The sequence below is a fragment of the Antechinus flavipes genome, chromosome 1 (genome assembly GCF_016432865.1).
Source record: "Antechinus flavipes isolate AdamAnt ecotype Samford, QLD, Australia chromosome 1, AdamAnt_v2, whole genome shotgun sequence".
In the NCBI taxonomy this organism is placed as follows: domain Eukaryota; kingdom Metazoa; phylum Chordata; class Mammalia; order Dasyuromorphia; family Dasyuridae; genus Antechinus; species Antechinus flavipes.
Window position 1 is genome coordinate 702532200 of NC_067398.1, and position 19991 is coordinate 702552190.

General features: G+C 39.5%; 1 protein-coding gene across 1 annotated transcript in view; it reads left to right on the plus strand.

Moving 5' to 3' along the window:
- FBXW8 (F-box and WD repeat domain containing 8) overlaps positions 1-19991 on the plus strand; it is a 107071-nt gene that overhangs the window by 43461 nt on the left and 43619 nt on the right. Inside the window, exon 5 of the mRNA XM_051972865.1 lies at positions 4877-5034. Within this exon, the coding sequence (XP_051828825.1) occupies positions 4877-5034 (158 nt within the window). The remainder of the gene's footprint in view (positions 1-4876; positions 5035-19991) is intronic.

Here is a 19991-nt window from a genome sequence, read left to right on the forward strand (position 1 = left end):
ATAATTGCAGCAGCGTTAGTCCCATCATTTGTGTTTGTTCAATTCACAATTAATAATACAATTTAAATTTTAGAAGAATATTAATGTTAGTAGAAAGTGTAAATAAAATTGGAATAAACATTTAATATTTTAAGGATTAACCATTGATATTCAAGGATTATTAACGTGCTATCTGTTACATGTGAATAATACATACTTCAAGATAAGCTCAAAATATGAAACTGTTATTGTGTTTTCATTGTTTTCTGTCTCAATGCTTTCAGTACATATTGCGCTTTTACTATGTGTTATTATTGCCCCTCAAAATATGCAAGCAAATACACTCTGGATTCTTTCTAGAAACAAACAAACAAACAAAAAAACCAAACCATTGATCAGTAAAATTTATTGTGCACTTTTCTATGTGCCTGGCATTGTGCTGTGCATTGATCCCTTCCTTCAAGGATCCATACTCTATTGGGGAGACAGCATTCAAACAACAATATAAAAAACAAACTGTATATAGAATAAATTAGAAATAATTAATAAAGAGAAGGTATTAGAATTGAGAGGGATCAGGAAAAGCGTTCTGTGGAAGGTAAAATTTAGAAAGTTGGGGAATCCAGGAGACAGAGATGAAGAGATCACTCACTGGGGGACAGCTAGTGAAAATGCCCAGAATTAGCATATGGTGTGTCTCGTGTGAGGAGTACCAAGGAGACCAGTGTCACTGGATCTCAACGTATGTGGCAGGGTGGAGTGGTTTAAGGTAAGAGGTGACTGGGAAGGAAGCAGGGGAGGCAGGTTAAGACTTTGAATGATCAACAAAAGGTTTAATATTTGATCCTGGAGGTAGTAGGGAGCCGCTGGAGTTTATTGAATCAAAGGGGAGGGTAACACAGACTTGAACTGTAGGAAAATTAATTTGATAACTGGGAGAAGGATGGACTGGAATGAAGAAAGGCTTGTGGTGGGGAGACCGATAGCAGCTATTTCAGTGTAATCATGAAGTGATGAGAACATGAACCAAGGTGGTAGCATTGTCACAGGAAAGAAGGAGGCATATTCAAGAGATTAAGAATAATCAAAAATTGGCCACGGGACAGAGAGCTAAAAGGTAAAGTACTTGTCAAGTTTGTGTTCGTGTTCAAGTGTGCTTTAGTTAAAATGGAAAAGGACAGAAAGGTTTAAAAACTGAAAAACAAGGCACAAGAGTGAGGGGAAAGGAAAAGAGGAATAAATTTAAGAATAAGGACTTTGAGTGGAGAAGTTACAGGTTCTTCAGCTTTCTACTTGCTTTTATTTCATACGTGATCTGATTTCTTTTAGGTTCTAGATAGAGATAAACTTATTTCCATGTTTCATGTAATAAATAATCAAAATATATATGTATTGCTTTTAAAATTGGTAAAATTAATTATCAGAATAATCACCTGATAATAATACTTATAATCAACAATACTTGATAATATGATAAAAAAACTAACATTTTTCTTCATTTGAACTTCATTTACTTAAAAACAATAACTCAAAAAAGTCCTAAACATTTTATTGACATTTTTGGTTTTTATATCCATCTCCCCACCCCCATTGAAACCTCTCTTCTCACAAAGAACAGTAAAAATCAATGTGCCTGGTGACCATGTCTGATAGTGGATATGACCTTCTGCATCTGCTTCTGCATGTCCAACTCTCCATCACAAAGAGGGAGATGTGTCTCATCTTCTGTTTTACAGAAGCAAGTTTGGGCCAGAATAGTTATTCAGAATTCAGTTGTTTTAAGAGTTTGCTTTTGTATTGTAACATTTGGTGGCCCTGGGCCTGCTTCACTAACCACATTAATTCATGTAAGCTCTCCCATGCTGATTTGAATTTCTTACACTGGTGGCTTTTCATCTGGGCTTTTTCTCTGGCTTGGAATGACTCTCCTCCATTTCACCTATTGACCTCTGTGGCTTCCTTAAAGTCCCGTCTAAAATCCTCTCTTTTATTAGAAGCTTTATCCAACTTCTCATAATTCTAGAACTCTTCCTCTGCTAATTATTTCCTATTTATTGTTTGTAGCTTGCTTTGTATATATATTTTTTCAAGTTATCTTGTTAGATTATAAAGTCTTTCAGGTAGAGGATTGTCTTTTGCCTCCATTTGTTATCCTTAGCATAGAATTTGGCAAAGATTAAGTACTTAATACATCTCTATTAATTATGCAATAATATTTATGCCATTACCTTCATATGCTACATTAAAAAAAAATTCTCCAGTCAATGGCCATCTCCTTTATTTCCAGTTTTTGCTATCAAGAAAAATATTGCTGTGAATATTTTGTTGTATACATGGACACTCTGTCTCTGACCTCTTTGGCCTTTGTGGTGACTAGCAGGACTGCTAGGTCAAGTTTAGTGACTTTTCTTGTAGTGTTTTAAATTATTTTTCAGCATAGCTGGACCAATTCATCGTTTGACTGATAGCATGTTGATGACCCTGTTTTCCCACAGTACCTTCAACTTTGACAATTTCCACTTCTTATCATTTTTGTTAATATGATATGTGGTAATACTTAGGACTTTTGATTTGCATTTCTCTTATCTGTGATTTGGAGCATTTTTTTAATATGATGGTTAATAGTGTATATTTCTTCTCTTGAAAATTGCACATATACTTATCTTTCAGGGAATGACTTGTATTTGTCAGTTCCCCATATATTTTGGATATCAGATTTTTATTTGATTTGTTTTGATTTGAGGCTTTTCGGATTTTGATTTCATTTATTTGAGGTAATTTTTTTTTTTTTAACCAAGTGGAGACTATCCTTTATTCTGGTTTCGTTGAATTTGTTCACAAAATAACTCATTTATTTGGGGTGATTGAAATTGGTTTTTTAATCTTTTATGCTTACTTCTATCCTGTACTTTGTTAATTTTTACTCGAGTTGTGAAAATTGCTTCTATCAGTTCTCTAATTTTTTAAAAAAAAGTTTAAATTCTATCATTCTCTGTAGGCTTATAGGTTAGAGTTGGAAGGCATCTTAAAGGTTATCTAGTCTAACCCCATCATTTTACAGATAAGTAAACTCAGTTCCAGAAGGGCCCAAGATCATATAGTAGCAGATCCAGAATTTGCTAGTCATCCAGTCCAGCTTCCCCTGATGCAAGACAGTGTTGTCATTTCCTCAGTAAAAAGTCATATAGCTTCTGCTTGGAAGAAAATCTCTTCAGGGTGCAGGTTCTAGATCTCCTGACCTTCAGAGGGGCAACAAGTAAAATATTCTTTAGTTAGTTGATCTTCCATAATCAGTCATAGTTTGACGTGTATTAGATATGAAGGGGAAAAAATCTAGTGGATTGAGATAATACTAGCTTTGAAGTGAACATAACCATTTAGAATGTGGGCCAATAAATCAGTTCAGTGTGTATTTATTAAGCATTTAATATGCCCAGAGCAATAATAAAAGTTGGGGATACAAAGACAGGCAAGAAATAGCTCCTGTTCTCAAGGAACTTACATTCTAATGGGGGAGACAACGTGCGAAGAGCTTAGTGGATATAAGAGAACAGAAGACTGATCAGCATAGTCATTAGCAGCTGGGGTAGGAGCAGGGGTGGAAAAGGGATAGTGGGATTAGACTGAGTCTTGGGAGAAATCAGGGAAACTGGACGGTGATGTCTGTGAGAGCAGAGTGCTGTGGTTTGAGTCTCTCTGACTCTGAAATGGGTCATGTTCTTTAGGGAAGGAGACTTAAAGGAATAATTTAAACTATCTATAGACTAACTTGCTATCAAAACTTTGAGTCAGTCTCTACTCTCGAGTCAATTTTGTTATAAATATACATATAAAAGGAGCCATAAGAACTTTTGATTATACATGATCATATTTATGCCCATCCAGGTAGCATAGTGGATAGAGCATCAGATCTACAGTAAGGAAACCCTGAGTTCAAATCTAGCCTCTGACACTTACTAGCTATGTGACCATGGGCAAGTCACTCCACCCTGTTTGCCTCAGTTTCCTTAGCTGTAAAATGGGGATAATAATAGCACCTATTCTACAGAACTGTTGTGAGGGACCATAATTTAAAGTACTTAACACCATGTCTGGCACATAGTGAGTACCTGTATAAATATTAGCTCTTATTATATTATCAACATTATTATTTGTGATGATGATGAGGATGATGGTGATCACGTTGAGTTTAACTCCAAGCTCTGGTCTAGCCAGCATTTAATACCATGGCTAGCACATCTTAGGCACAGTGCTTGCTGAGATTGACTCGATTAAGACAGTCATGTGTTGAAAAGGTAGTATGCGTAAGAGAGTTCTCCTACAAAACTGGACAGTGTCGAGCTTTTCATGAGAAGGCAGCATTGTCTGGCTCCTAAAGGCAAGATTTAATTGTATCAGCAAATCAATTAGTCTTTGGGGACTTTAAGCAGTCAAATCTGATGCATGGATGAAGTATTAGAAAGCCCATGCCTACAAAACCATTAGTTCTTAGTGTCTACACAGCATTTTTCCATGTGTATATGTATGCATGTAAATACTGATGCTCATAAAGTTTCCATTAATGTCTCGTTCCTGTGAAGATATATAAAAATGCAGTTTGGTTATTTCAAAAATTATAAAAGGATAGCTCCCCATCCTTTTTTTTTTTTTTTTTTTTTTTTGGATAATCTTGTTAATTCTACATGGTTCCTATTCTGTTGTAGAATCACAGACTTAGTTTATTTATTTGACATTTTCTCCTTTGGGAATCACTTATTGAATTATCTTATTTGTGGGGAAGCAGTGAATTTGCCTTGACTATCTTATTTCTGTCGTGTTGTTTTAAGGCTCTTTCCATTTTCTCCACAATGGTGCCCTCTGAAACATTTTTGGAACAAAGAGTGCCCTTCTCTTCCAGATATACATCAGGGGATGTGCGGTTGTGGGACACCCGCACCTGGGACTTCACAGCCCCCATCCTGGAACCAATGCATGGCGCTGCTGAGCCTGGATCTCAGCCACATGTCTCCTTTGTGAGGATAAACAACTCTCTGGCTGTAGCAGCTTATGAGGATGGTAAGTAACCACAACCCTCCTCCCTATTAAGAAAAAAAAAAAAAGCTTTACAAAAATTAAGCAGCTGTGGCTAGCTCTCCCCCTTCCCGTAATCCTCTACATATACACACTTGCATACACCCATGTTCACACACATACACATACATTTACCTTCATGTGGAAAAGTTGGCCAGTAACCCTAAATGCATTAGCAGGCATTGGAACGTAGCACCCATCTAAACTGGTGTTTAATTCCTCCTGGAACTGTTGCATTGAATTCGAGTGCCAGGCAGAAGTCTAGCCAATCCATCTTAAGCAAATAACTTGTTTGCTGTAAAATATTAAATATGCTTTGGCCTGCTTTACCCCAGGGAATCCATCAGTCAACAGAAATGGTTATGGGTGATAGACGCAAACTTTTTGAGATTATGGGCATTGAAGGTCTACAAATAGGTCCTTTCTTCTGCTTAGCCCTTGCGATGACATGAAATCTCATTTTCAGCCTTGCCAGATTCTAGTCTCCATTACACTCAGTGGTTCTGTATAAGTCTTGCCTCACTCACCTCACGGGGGACCATATAATATTTCACCATGTTGCTATTCAAGCTAGAAGCACCGCTGCTGATTTCCAGGCAGTGCAGAGTACAATACTGTTAGCTGGCTCGAGGGATAAAACTGAAGACAAGCAACTAATGGGGAGCCTTGGACACACATTTTAGTTAAAAATAAAAATAAAAACCGGAGCTGAAATGATAAAAGAGATTTCCATCTCAAGGTTTTATCAGCATGAACTTTGTTCTTGTGGTTTGATGTTGGTACAAACTATTGATGGGCTGACTTTTTTTTTTTAAGCGTTCTATAAGTAGGCCAGCTAAACTGCTTCTCCTGCTATCATTATTATTAATATTTCATAAATGCTTATTGAGACACCACATAGATGCTGTAACTTTAATGGCAGCTTGTGCTCATATGCTATTTTCCAATGGTTTTTTCACATAATTTTATGCAAATGTTGTAGTGCTTGACGTTTACTTTGATTATTTTGAAGCAATTCATGATGGCTTTTGTGTCTAGCAGTGTTCATAGTAACACCTGATTGATTTATTTAAACATTTCTCTCTGGTGATGCACAAATCAGTGAAGTCTTCATTTGATATCTGTAGTTGAAATTGGCTTTCTCAGTGTTTGATTGCTCTTGCCACGGAAACATGGATATATTGCAAAATTATGAAGAATATGTTTCCAAAGCTTCTGAAAAACTTTCCAGATTCAAATCTTCTTTTTTATTGAAAACTATTGGGTTTTTCTCTTTGCTTTCTCTGCCCTTGCTCCTCACCTCTGAACCAGATTTGGAAGTCTGCTAAGCTAAACAGCAGCTGCTTCCAACTCTTCCTTAACACTCACGAGGAATCATCCATCTCAGCTCACATTAACACATTAATATGATGTTAATGTGATTAATATATTAACAGAAGAGCTACTCCTGGACAAAGACAATTTGAAGTAAGCACTTTTGCCTCGGTCTAGGATGACTGAAAGAAAATTCTTAAAAGAGGTAAAATGTGGCAGATAGGGAGATGACTTCGGAGGAGATGCTCTTGAGATTTTGTCTCTGTGCCCTGCAGGAAAGAAGAGTACCATAATGAAATGGACTCTTGAGCCTCAGCTAGATGCTTGTGCCACAGGGAGCCTTGCAACCATTGAGGCCCTGTTGAGTATGAGCCCCAGAGGAATCAGATTCAAAAGAGGAAGGGAGATGGGAATTGTCCTGGGGAGAAAGTGAGTCCTCCTCCCCCCGCACTCTCCTTGCCCGGTAGGAACACTGTGCACACCTGGGGTGCCGGAGTTGGCAGGGCGATCCACAGTTGTGATTTTTGAATTCCAACCCACTGGCCTCATCTTTCTTCGGCCTTGTTTCCGATTGTCAGCACTGGCCATTCTCCAGTTTGATTTTACCACTAATTGTGTTGCACGTTACCGTACTGAAATGAATCAAATCAAAATGCTTTTCCTGGAGCATTAGATAAAGCAGGCGAAGGTTCTGAGTAATGAGCAGATGCTGCTAATGCAGGGACAGCAGAGACCTTGCCAGGACTCCATCTGCTCCACGCTTGTCTGACTTTGGCCTGGAGCCACCACTTGAAACCCCCTCCCTGTTCAAAGAGTTTGTCTCGAAAACTCATTCTTTGGTGGTGAGATTGCACACATCTTAGGTGAAAACACTTTTAAATAGAAGTGGAGGAGGGAAGAATCCATCCCTATTCACATTTGTATATTGATAGGGCAGGAAATAGATCCTTTACCTGCTGCTATCGAGCAAATCAAAGTGACTTAGCACGTTCACAGCTCTGCGGGCATTGTCTACTCCCTCAATCTCTGGTTCTCTCGCAACTTTTTTCAGTCTCTCTGTCTGTCTCTCCCTGCCTATGTCTTTCTTTGTCTCTGGTCTCTCTGCCTCTGTTTCTCCCTCACACACACACCCCTATGCATGCACATAGATAGAACATCTCCTTGTAATCTTGTCCCTTAATAGATGGGCTTTTACAGACCCATGGCGTATCTCTGGTTGGAGAGGGACTATTTTTGCTTGACTTGCTAGCTTTAGTTTATAAGATATAAAAATCCTTTGGAAGACCAGCAGTTGAAAACGCCAACCTTTTCCCCAGAATGGAATTGCCAATGCTTCAGAACATTTTAGTTATGATGGGACCTACCAGAATTGCCTTTGTCTCAGTATTTTAGGAGGAGTCCATTGAGATTTAAATTTATCTACTACTTAAGCATAACAGACTCAGACTCTAAGAGCTCCCAGAGATCTTAGACTTTTCTTCTACCAAGAGCTTTGTTTTTCAGATAAAGATACTGAGGCATTGTTTAACTGACCCGCCCAACCCAGGGCCTACCCAAGGTTGCACGGCAAGTCGGTCATGGCTGTGTGCCATGTTATCTCGTCTGCTGGAACAGAACCTGCATTGGAAGTGGCAGAGGCAGCTGCTGGCAGAAACCATCTCCCACATTTTTTAAGGAGAAAATGTTCAGAATAGAGCCTTTTACTTATGCTCCCATGTACTGTTACTTACATGTAAATCTTTTGGCTAGCAGAAGGGTCTAAGTTTTTTTTTTTTCTTCCTAAGTTTTATTGCTAAATTTTTGAAGTAATCTTATAGAAACAGAAGATATTGATTCATTTGAAATGTCTTGGTGTTGATTCTTTGGCTTATTGTAGTAATTTTGCTAAAACTTTTTTTTTTGGATAATGTTTGAAATTAGGGTATTTTGTCATATTATGGAAGGAATAGCACAAATTAGCTTTCTGGAGGTGATTTAGAAGAATGAATTATCAGAGTTTATATTTATTTATTTTAAAGTTTAGTAGTTTATTTTTTCCCCAATCACATGTAAAAACAATTTTAAATATTTGTTTTTAAAACTGACTTCCAAATTCTCTTCCTCTTCCCCCCACATTGAGAAGGCAAGCAATTTATTGTAAGTTATATATGTGTATAGTCCTACAAAATCTATTTCCATAGTAATCATATTATAAAAGAAAACATAGACCAATATTAAAAAAACCAAGAAATCTAAATAAGAAAAAAAAAGTCTGTTTCATTTTGTATTTACACTGGATCAATTCTTTTTTTTGGGTTTAGGTAGCATTTTTCGTCGTAAATCTTTCAGAGTTGTCATTGCATTGCTGAGAACAGTTGATTCATTCATAGTTGATCATCTTACAACATTGTTGATACTGTATACAATTTTTTCTTGCTTCTACTCATTTATTTCATTCTGCATCACAGTTCACATAAAGCTTTCCAAATTTTTCTAAGAGCATCTAGCTTATCATTTCTTACAACACAACATTATTCCATCACACTTTTATGCTACATTTTGTTCAGCCATTCTGTAATTAATGGCATCCCCTCAATCTCCAGTTCTTTCCACCAGAAGAGAGCCGCTATAAATATTTTTGTACATATAAGTCCTTTTCCATTTTGCTTTTTATCTCTTTTGGGATACAGATCTAGAAATGGTATTGCTGGGTCAAAGAGTATGTATAGTTTTATAGGTTTTTGAGCATAGTTCCTAATTGTTCTACATAATGATTGAATTAGTTCACAATTCTATCACTAATATATTAGTATCTCAGTTCCCCTCTTTCCCTCCAACATTCTTCATTTCCCTTTTCCATTCTTTTGGCCATTCTAATAGGTCTGGGGTAGCACCTCAGATTGTTTTATTTTGCATTTTTCCAGCCAGGAGTGATTTTAGAGCATTTTCCCATATGACTATAGACAACTTTGATAACTTCCTCTTAAAAGTGACTGTTCATATTTTATTATTGGGGAATGGCTCTTAGTCCCATAAATTTATCTCATTTTTCTATGTTTTTGAGAGATGAGGACTTTATCAGAGAAACTTGCTTAAGATTTTTTTTTTCAGTTATGATTTCTGTATTTCACTCTCTCCTTTTACCCTGTCCCTCTTCAAGTGTTTCGCTTCTGACAACTGCCTTCCTCAGTCTACCCTCCCTTTTATGAGCACTCCTCCCCTCCCCATCTCTTATCCCCTTTCCCTTCTACTTTCCTTTAGGGCATGATAAATTTCTAAACCCAACCGAGTGTGTATATTAATTTCTCTTGGAGCCAATTCTGATTAGAGTAAGATCAAGCATATCCTCTGACACTTCCCCCATCTTTTCCTCCACTGTAACAGTTCTTTTGTGCCTCTTCCCCCCCCTTTTTTTTTCTCTCAGTGCATTTCTCTTTCTCACCTATTAATTTTATTTTTTAAGGTATCATCCCATCATATTCAGTTCTCACCTGTGTCTTCCATCTATGTATACTCCTTCTACCTGCCCTAATAATGAGAAAGTTCTTATGAGTTTTCTTGTCACCAAAGTAACATTCTGACTTTCTAAAGTCAGAATTTATTTCTGCTGTTTGCTGCTTTCCTGCCTATTTCTTAACTTTAACTCTGTTATTTTGGGACTTTGGTTTTAGGGTAGAGGGTACAATGTCCCAAGACTTAGGGATTTTGTGCAGCTATGTTTTCACAGATACTTCTAGGGAACTGTAAATTTTCAGTTCTTTCAAGGTAGTATGATCTAAGGAGAGATGTATTTACTACTCTTCTGGCAAGTGCTCTGTCTGTGAATGACCCACAAACTCTCTTTTCTGTCCTGAAGGAGGGTCCCACTTCACTCTAACCACAAATTCTGATGAGTCCTGGGATTGCCACCCAGGACTGCAACCCAGATCTGATTACGGGCAAAGCAACAGAGTCCTGCCCCTGGTGCCAGCAAAGAGACTCCTGTAATCTCCTTCTAACCATTTCAGCTCTCTCACTGTCTGTGGGCTGAGAGATGATTCAGTCATTCCCAAGGTTGCTCCTGGTTTGCTGGGCCTGGGGCTGTACTGGCATGGCCTGCACTGACAGACTTTTCCTGTTTGACTTCCAAATTGTTCTTTTGTGGGTTCTACCTCTGCAGAACTTGTTTTAGGACATTTAAATGTCTTTGGAGAAGTTTTGGCGAAAGCTCAATCAAGTTCCAGCTTTCTCTCCAGCATCTTGGCTCCTCCCTCCGGAGTCTTTATATTTAGTTGTACATAGCTGAGCATGGACTTTTTCTATTATGAGATATAAATGGAATTTTAAGTGAGCAAAACCAGCTTCATTTTCCCAACAGTAGCTCAGCTTTTGATAATGTCAGCCTTCCCAGTAAGCCCCTGAACCTTAAATAAAGCAGAGATTTATGTATTTGGGGAATTGATATGTTTTACTGAAAAACTATCTCTGTAAGTTAAGATTGTACAGTTGATGTTTCACTTGGAAAATGATTCTTTTGGCCTCCAGAGAGCAAAGCAGGGTGAAGCAGGCTGAGTCATGTAGGGAAGAAAACTTGTTCTCTCTATTTCCATTCTCCTTAATTTTGTGCATGGATTGATTAATGACTTATTATCTGAGAAGAGTTAGGTCGTCATACAGGTGAGTACCTTTGTAGCCCCCAGCTAATGAAGGCTTCTAAGTCTGTTAAAGAATTTGTAAGAGCATAATAATTGTGAAAATATGTATAGAAGAATTGCACATGTTTAACATATATTGAATTATTTGTCACTTAGGAGAAGAAGTGGAGGGAAGGGAGGGAAATATTTGGAACACCAGGTTATACAAGGGTGAATGTTGAAAATTATCTATGCTTATGTTTTGAAATTTAAAAAAAAATTAATAAAAAAACGTTTGTCAGAAAAGCAATCCCAAAAAGCCTGGGACATGTGTGCTAGCAGTCTTGGTGCTAGCACATTGGTGAGTTGTGGTAGTTGTACTATCAAAGAGGCCTCACCCAGGCTTTCGTCCTGATCTCTGGAACTTGGGGAAGCACAACTCTCAATGATGTTAGCAAGAGGACCTTTCAAAAGCTATTTTTTCAGTCCTGATGGAGCTTTGTGAGAAGTTCTTCTCTGTAGATTACAAAGGCTTTAATTTTGACTGAGATGAAGCGATGTTCTAACTCAAATAGAGAGGTTCTTCAAATTTTTCTACTCTTAAGGAGCTTACTACTATGGAGATAACATTGCCTGAACCCATAACTATGTAAAATTCTGTGCACAACAAAGTGGACACTAATAGTGGAAGGAGGAGGGACTCTATAAAAGTCTCTGGAAAGAAGCAACAATTGAGCTGAGATTTAAGGACACCTTGGAAATTTTGGAGGTCCCAAGAGGCAGAAGTGAGAAGGAAAGTGGTCAGATGGCCTGTGCTGATCAAGGCCCAGAGACTGGAGCAGGAGCATCCTATGTGGGGAATAGCAGGGAAGTTGCTTGTGGGTGGAAAGGATGCCCTGAAGTGACAGGGAAGGAGCAGCAAAGGAGAGAGAGCCCCCAAAGTCTCCTGAGTCCGAGGAAGGGCTACCTGGGAGCTTGGGGAGGGGGGGGAGGAGAGGGAGGACAAGGCCAAGGTGAATAGAGGAGAGCAAGGAGGAGGGTGCTCACGCATCCAGGTTATTCTCTATACTTGCTTTCATTCTCTCTCCTTGGGAGTCAGGGATTGAAGAGGGGACTTGGCTTTGGGGGGAGCTCTGAAGTCATGCGATCAATCCCATCATTTAACAGAGTAGGAAACTGAGTCTAGGGAGTGCTAGAGGCAGGATCTGAACTCAGAGCCTGTGATGCCAGGATGAGCTTGCCTCCACCTGGACCAATCCACTTGCCCTGTGGAGCTTTACTTTCCTTGTGTTCAAAATGAGTGTTCTCCACTTCTGACTCTGTGACTCAGTCTTGTCTTCTCTCTATCGCTGTAATTCAGATCCAGCCTCCTTTCTGCTAATGGCCCCATAGAACCTTCATTGTTTGCCAGCCTCCAACTTCTTTGTCCATCTCCGGTGCTATTTCCAGAATCTGCTTTGTTTACTGTCACGCCCTTGGATCCCATGTTACATCCAGGTCAGACTAGACAGAGAGCTGGAACCCTCAAGACAGAAACTCTGCTGAGCTTCTCAGAAGCCCCGGGACACTAGCCCTCAGTCCAGAGAGCCCTGCTCCGGGGGAAGTCCCTGAGGATGATGAGTTGAGCAAGAAGGAATCAAGAAGCTTGTGGCCAGAGGACCGAGCGCTGACCTCTGGGTCAGGAAGCTCTGGGCTTCAGTCTGGCCTCAGGCACCCTCCGGCTGTGTGACCATGGCCAGTGTCTTGTGCTCTCTGAATCTCCATTTTCTCATCTAATAAAACATGGAGGTTATCTTCCGGCATTGTGAGCATCAAATGAGAGAAAGTTTGCAAGGTGCTGTGAAAAGGCAGGCAGCCTTTATTGTTCCTTCTACCAGAGCACTAGAGAATGACCTGTCACACATTTTTATTTCTGACTAATTTCCCCTTCCACTGGCGGGCTTGGGCTGATTTACTGCCTTTGTCAACTCTTTGTAAAGAGCCAGTTAATTTTAGTCATTCTGACCACTAATTACTGATTTTAGCCACTTAATCAGGATAACTCAGATCAAGTTCAGTTGCTTATGTGGCTAGTTCTGGGGCTAGGGATTCCTGCCTAGAATCAGTTACCAGGCAAGTACTCCCTAACCCGCAGCTGAAAAAAAACTACAGTTGGTGAAGCTGCCAAGGCTGAACAGCCCAAATTGATAACTTGTTTTAAATGTATTTGTGGTTCATCGAAAAGATCAAAGGGGAGGGGTAGTGCCAATTGTATTTTTTAAAAACCAGTTCGGCAGTTATTTACCTTTCAAGCAATTAACATAATTACCATTATGCTAAGAAGTAATTTTGGAAAGTTCTGCCCTGAATTCTTATGACTCCATCGGGACAGTTTTAGTGGGGACTTATCTTTTTGATGGAAGCCTAATTGCAATTTTGGCTTTGTGCACAAAAACAGAGGCAGCTAATTGTTTAGGCAAATAGCAGATTAATTTAAATATGCATCCCTAATAAAACAAAAATGGTATCCATTATGGTCCTCGTTCCCATGACGAGGAATATAAATATTCCATGGAAGTGCCATTAGGCAGAGGTCTTAAGGATTGTCTACATTATTTCACAGTGGTAGCACTTTCCAGATATCAAGTAATCTTTACAAAAGCTAACATAAATCAGTTTAAACTCATTTATATCCCATTTCCACTATGTGCAGTTTCATTACCACACTCTGGCTCACCTCCTTTGGGAGATGGGAGGAGCATGTTGCAGGCTGGCATAGGTGCCCATCCACAGCTGCTTAACAGGGCTTTATGTCTCTTCAAAAACAGTAGCCATCGTTACTCATTTCATCCTTAATGAGCATTCATAGTCTTCGCTGGACTAAACACTCCTTTGCTGCTGTAGGAGGAATCTGTCAGGAAGGAGGTTCCCACTTCCACTGGGTGCTGTCCAGGGTACTGTGTCCAGGCCCTGACCTAAGTCTTAACTTTCACGTGTTTGCATCCTCACGCATTTCACTTTTGCTCATCTAGAAATACCCAGCTTTTACTTTTGTGTGCCATTCTTAGATATTCTGATCATTAACAAATGAAATATTGTTAATCATCTTTTTGTTTTCAGTATCACCTCAGAGAATTAATTTTTTCCCCCTAGCTAAGGAGATGTTGTCAGGAAAAAGCCTTGTCAAACTCTTGTTTTTACTTTACTGATTCATAACCCATATTCTTCATTTGTGTTTAAATAATGCCAAGAAGTCTAGAGAAAGAGCTTTCACCTACCTGTTTGCTGAACCCCTGTGCTGAATTTAGGGAGGATGTCACTCTGGATGGCAAAGTGTGAAAGGGTTGTGGGATCTGCCCCTTTGCAGCTTGTGTCCCTACCCTGCAATTCCATCCCATCAAAACCTCAAAGAAGTGAGGCAAATGGAGAGCTCTGAGTTCATTTGCTATGCCTTATACCCAACCTAGAATACTTTGTGGCATATTTTTTAAAAAATTGTATTCATTGCAGGCAGTGGCCTATTACATTTGTGTTAGAAGGAAAGGTCTCTTGTGAACTTTGGAGTTGACTTATATATATGTCAGATTTTGGGGGTGATGGATGCTCTTTATCCATGTGCATTACTTGTTTTCCATTTGCTCCTAGGAGAGAATAAAATAGTTAAAGGATTACTGTAATGAAAGGATTAGGGATTGAAAACCTTCCTTGACATCCAGAAACTTCCTGATTAGCTAAGAGTGAGCTTGGGACTGTATTCAGAGATTAATTGGTCCTTTATCCAGAGGGCTCAGGTGGGCAGGTACCAGATTTGACATGGCCATATTTTCAGATGGGAATAGAAACATTGGCATTCCCATCGCAGAGAAGATTGCAAACCAGCTAGGCTTAAAACATTTTAGTTAAGATTTAGATTGGAAAACCTTATTTAATACTTAATTTGAGACTAAGTTGATTTCTTTTATATATATACTTCTAATTATTTTATCACACTGTACTATTTCTAAATTGGCATATTTTCTTTACCCTTATAAATAATCTTGGAAAATAGATCTTTGGGGTTTGTAGAATCTGAAAGTGAATTTCTGAAAATTCTAAAATTTTTCCTGAAAAAATTGAGATCATTCACCGAGAGTGCCCTTTTCTCCCCTCCATCTCGTATCACTCAGATGTCTTCTCCTGCTACCTCTCCCTTCATTTGTCTCACATGAATGTGTGGCTTTTTTTGTCACCAAAGTAAACCCTTTTGCATGTACAAGCTATCCCATCCCGTCTCATTTTCCTTAGTAGATTGCTCCCTCAATCATCCCCACTCTCTCACCAATGTTCAGTCTCTCCTTGCCTGCTGGCTGCTTTCCTGCTGCCTACAACATGCCTCTTTCTCCACCAGCCTCAAAAAATCCTCTTTGTTCCAACCTTCCTCAAAGTTACTTCTCTCCAGAGTCACCAAGGATTTCTTGATTGTCATCTGCTGGCCTTTTGTCAGTCTTTATCCTTCACTTCCATGGAGCCTCTAAATCACTCTTCTCTCCTTAGGTTTTTGTGGTATGGCTCTTTGCCAGTTCTCCAACCTGTCTGACCATTCCTTCTCAGTCTCCTTACTGGATCTTTCTCCAGAGTGCACCCGTGACCATAGGGGTCCTCTAAGGCTCTGTCCTCGGCCCTCTTCTCTCTCTCTAAACTCTTTTGCTTGATGATTTCAGCAGTTCCCGTGGGATTGGTTATCATCTTAGATTTATTTAGCCTCTCTTTTCATCTCCAGCTGCCTTTTAGATACCTCAAAGAGAACTCATTCTCTTTTCCCCAAACTCTTTATTTCCAACTTTCCTCATGTCATCTTCCCAGGCTCCAGGACTGGTAATCTCAGGGTTATTCTTAGCTCCGCATTTGTACTCACCCAGAGATTGTTGGTGTTTCTTTCTGTCTTCACAACCTCTCTTTTCTGTGGTCCCTTATCTTAATTCACACAACCCTCCCTTCAATCCCAACTGACACCCCCATACTGGCTCATTGACCCCATTGATTGCCTCCCTGCTTAGAGCCTCTTCCATTCTAATATATTCTACACCCAGCTAAGCAAGGGGTGTTCCTGAAGCACCGGCCTCGAGTATGGCTCCCATTACCTGATTCAGTATACACCACTGGTTTTCTCATTTACTCTGAGATCCAACAGAAAATCTCCTATCTTTTGAAGTCCTTTATACTCCTTCCTGTTCTACTTCCCTCCACAAATTATGAACTAGTAACACTGAGCTTCTCACAGGACACCTTCATCTCCAGCCTTTGGACCTTTTCATTTAAATTCTTCCCCTTCTCACTCCCATCTTCAGCTGCCCTGACTTCTTTAACACTCATCTCAAGCCCTAGCTTCTGCAAAAGATCTTTCATTGTTTATCCCCGATGACTTCTTATTCTGACAACTTCATTCAACTTTAGCCTAGAGAGGATGGTGTTAGCAATCAGCTCTGTGGACCAGTGGAGTCAGAAAACTCTTCTTGAGTTCAAATCTGTTCTCAAACTGGCCTGGGCAGATCACTTCACCTCATTTGCCTCAGTTTCCTCATCCATGAAATGAGCTGGAGAAGGAAATGATAGACCACTCCAATGTTTTTGCCAAGAAAACCCCAATAAGGTCACTGAAAATGACTGATGTTACAAGGTTCCTTAATGCCCCAGAAAACATTTGTCCTGGGATTTCTGAAGCGAGAAGGGATTTTCTAAGTCGTCTAGGCCAAATCCATCATTGGAAATCTCGGCCCACAGGGATGAAATCATTTGCCCAGGGCTACACAGCTGATCCCTAGCAGAACTTGGCTTTAAACCCAGTCCCTTTAACTTCAAATCCATCAGACATCTTTCCCCTGCTTGTCTTGCCAATGTGCATATGAAGTCAATTCAGCCAGCATTTATTAGGCTCCTACTATACAAGACTATAGTCTTGGCTCCATGCTAGGGATACACTGGAAAAAAAAAAAAAACATAAACCACATCAAAATAGTCTTTGTCTTTATGTAGCTGACATTCTATTATGGTAGAAATAATAAATAGCAAATAATTTGCAATTTAAATAAATTGAGTAATTTTGGTAATGTGCACCAATCAAATATTTATGGAATTATAATTCTTTGCTAGGATGTGCTTCCAGCTTTGTGTAAATAGTAGACACTGGACTGGAAGTAATTTTGGTCTCTTCTTGTTTAATTACTTGTTGTGGCCAAAATATGATAAATTACCCTAGGGGCAGTGGTGAGTATGATGTATATTTTCAGCAATGGCTTCTAGGGGAGAGAGACCAGTCAACAGACATTTAGGGGCATTGACCTAGTCCTCAAATAACTTCCATTGTAATACAATAGAGAGCTCCTGAGGGGGTGGGGATAATCCATGAAAAAAGTCTCTGCCATCTGGGGTAGAAGCTGAAAGACTGAAGTGAAGATGGAGTTGAGACAGTTGGAGAGATATGGCAGGACTCCTGTCCCTGTTATTTGAGGGGATACTCACATGGATGAAGTCCTCCAGGAAATTCCCTTCTACTGCCTGCTGGGTTGCCTCAAAATAAAGATTTGGAGATGAAGCATTAACTAGACTTGGGGAAGCCATAGCCTTGGACTAAGGTAGAGAGATGGAGTCTATGTAGCTCCTGTGCAGGTCATAGTTGGTACCAGTCACACCTTGGACGCAGGTGCAACAGAATTTCAGTTTTCCTGTGCTCTCTCGCCCTGTGATGCTCGCTCCTCATTCACTTTGTTCTTCTGAATAAAAAAAGGAAAATAAGAGGTACATAGAACAGAATTAAAGTGGTGAGAATCATTGGCAAATATAGGTACTTTCTTATGTTCAACGTAGTGTGAAGACAACACACTACACTGGAGAATTAAGGCACTTCTGACTCAAGAAGAGGGATCTGTTTCATTTCTGATCATGTCCTGATTCTACTGACAGATGGAAATGCTTGTAAACCAACCTAAGTTTATTCTTCTATTGTTTCTGGACCATATGTTATTTTATGATAAAGGCCCCTGTCTATAGCTCTTATAGTTGAAAGAAACAGAACATATTGAATGAAGAGCTGAGAATGGCCTGTCAAGGGAAGAAAGACGTAAAGCCACGTGTGTGTTCTAAGGATAAGAAATAGCAGGAAAATGGACATGAATTTATGAATGAACAAAAGAGACATGAGAAATTAGTAATATTGACTGATTTATTGAGCATTTGTATTATTCTAAACACTATATAAATCTTATGCAGAACAAGCCCTTACTCAGATTCACATAATTCTGGGTTGTGTCATTTTCTCTTAATGGATTTTGGAGGATAAATTGAACTGGAACTAGAAGTGAGGGTCAGAGTGGGGTCTGAAGAGGGTTCCATTTTTTTACACTTTGGGTTATCTTATCTGGGTTGTGCTTTTGTGTACCAGGATATAATTTTAGCCATGGAATTTTCATTGAGTTGCAAGACATGACATGGTATATAGAAACTAAACAAATTAAGCATATGTACTAATTCTCTGCCATTTATAAGCACTGTTCTATTGCTAAAGAGAAAAAGATGGAAAACTACAGAGATCTTTTCTGGCAGCAGTTTCCAGGCAGTACAATGTAAGGTTCTTGAGAACAAGGTCCCTCTTCCTTCCCTCCTCCCTTCCTCCCTCCCCTCCCTCCTTCTCTCCCTCTTTCCTTCTTTCCTTCTTTCCTTCCCTCCCTCCTTCTCTCCCTCTTCCTTCCTTCCTTCCTTCCTTCCTTCCTTCCTTCCTTCTTCCTTCCTTCCTTCCTTCTTTCCTTCTTCTTTCCTTCCTTCCTTCCTTCTTTCCTTCCTTCCTTCCTTCCCTCCTTCCTTTCTTCCTTCTTTCCTACCTCCTTCCTTCCCTTTTTTCTTCCTTCCTTCCTTCTTCCCTTCCTCCCTTCCTCCCTTTCTCCCTTCCTCTCTTCCTTTCCTTTCTCTTCCCAAGAAAAGCTGATCTGTACAGGAGAGGTGACTCAAACATATAGAAAATATTGGGGGATACAGTAGCATCTGGGAATTAGGAAAGGCCTTATAGGAATAGTCCTTAAATGGTTATTAAATTGAATTGCAGTCTTAAGGGAGTAGAGTATATAAAAACATATTTTGTGATATGAAGTAATAGGGTTGAGAACAAAGAGGAGATTTGAGCTTTGAGCTGAGGGAATCAGGGTAAGCTTCAGGGAGAAAATGGCACGAGGCTAGGTTAAGAAGAAGGATCAGGGAAGGCTAGAGAGTTCTTTATTCTTTACTTTCTTAAATGCTTCTAGAACACAGGTCTTTACCTGAGATTTATGAACTTGTTTTAAAAAATATTTTGATAACTGTTTCAATACAACTTATTTCCTTTGTATTCCCAATACATTTTATTTTATTTTTATTTTTGCATTTACACAAGCATTTTGTGTCTGATTTTAAGGAGGCCATAGGTTTTACCACTTTGTCAAAGTAGAGCTGTAAGAGGAATAAAATCTGAAAATTCAGAGCAGTATGATGTTTAGGTAACAAAGTATGAACCCAGCTTCCTATTTAGGGTTTGTATCTTGTTGTAGGATTCCTTCACTAGAACACTAGATTCTTTGAAAAAGACAGTGTCATTGTGTGCTTTGGAAAATAAAAATGCAGAAAGAAGAAAAGGATAGTTATTGGAGGTACTATTGGGTAGCAGCAGCAGCTTTCCAGAAAAGAGGAACCTACTTTATGAGGAGTGGAGGAGAGTGCACCTTAGCATTGCTCTCTATACGTCTCAGAAATGTCCCAAAGAGAAAAATGTAGTTAGTAGGAAGGGATGCCCACAAGGCAAATGGCTACATTCAAGGCCCAGATCATTGTACCCAGAACTACTCATTCATCGCTTTCATTGTGCTCAGGGTCCATGTTCCAGTTTCAATGTGGAGCTCTAGCCTCTCTAGGCCTGCTAGAGCTCTGGAAATCTGTCTTCAGGAATGATTAAGCCAGATATCCCCAGTCTCTTATACCCTTTCCCAGGGCTCTGCAAAGAGCTGTGGCCAGGGAGGGGTAAGGGACTGTGCATGGCAGAGCCCAGTACCTAAAAGA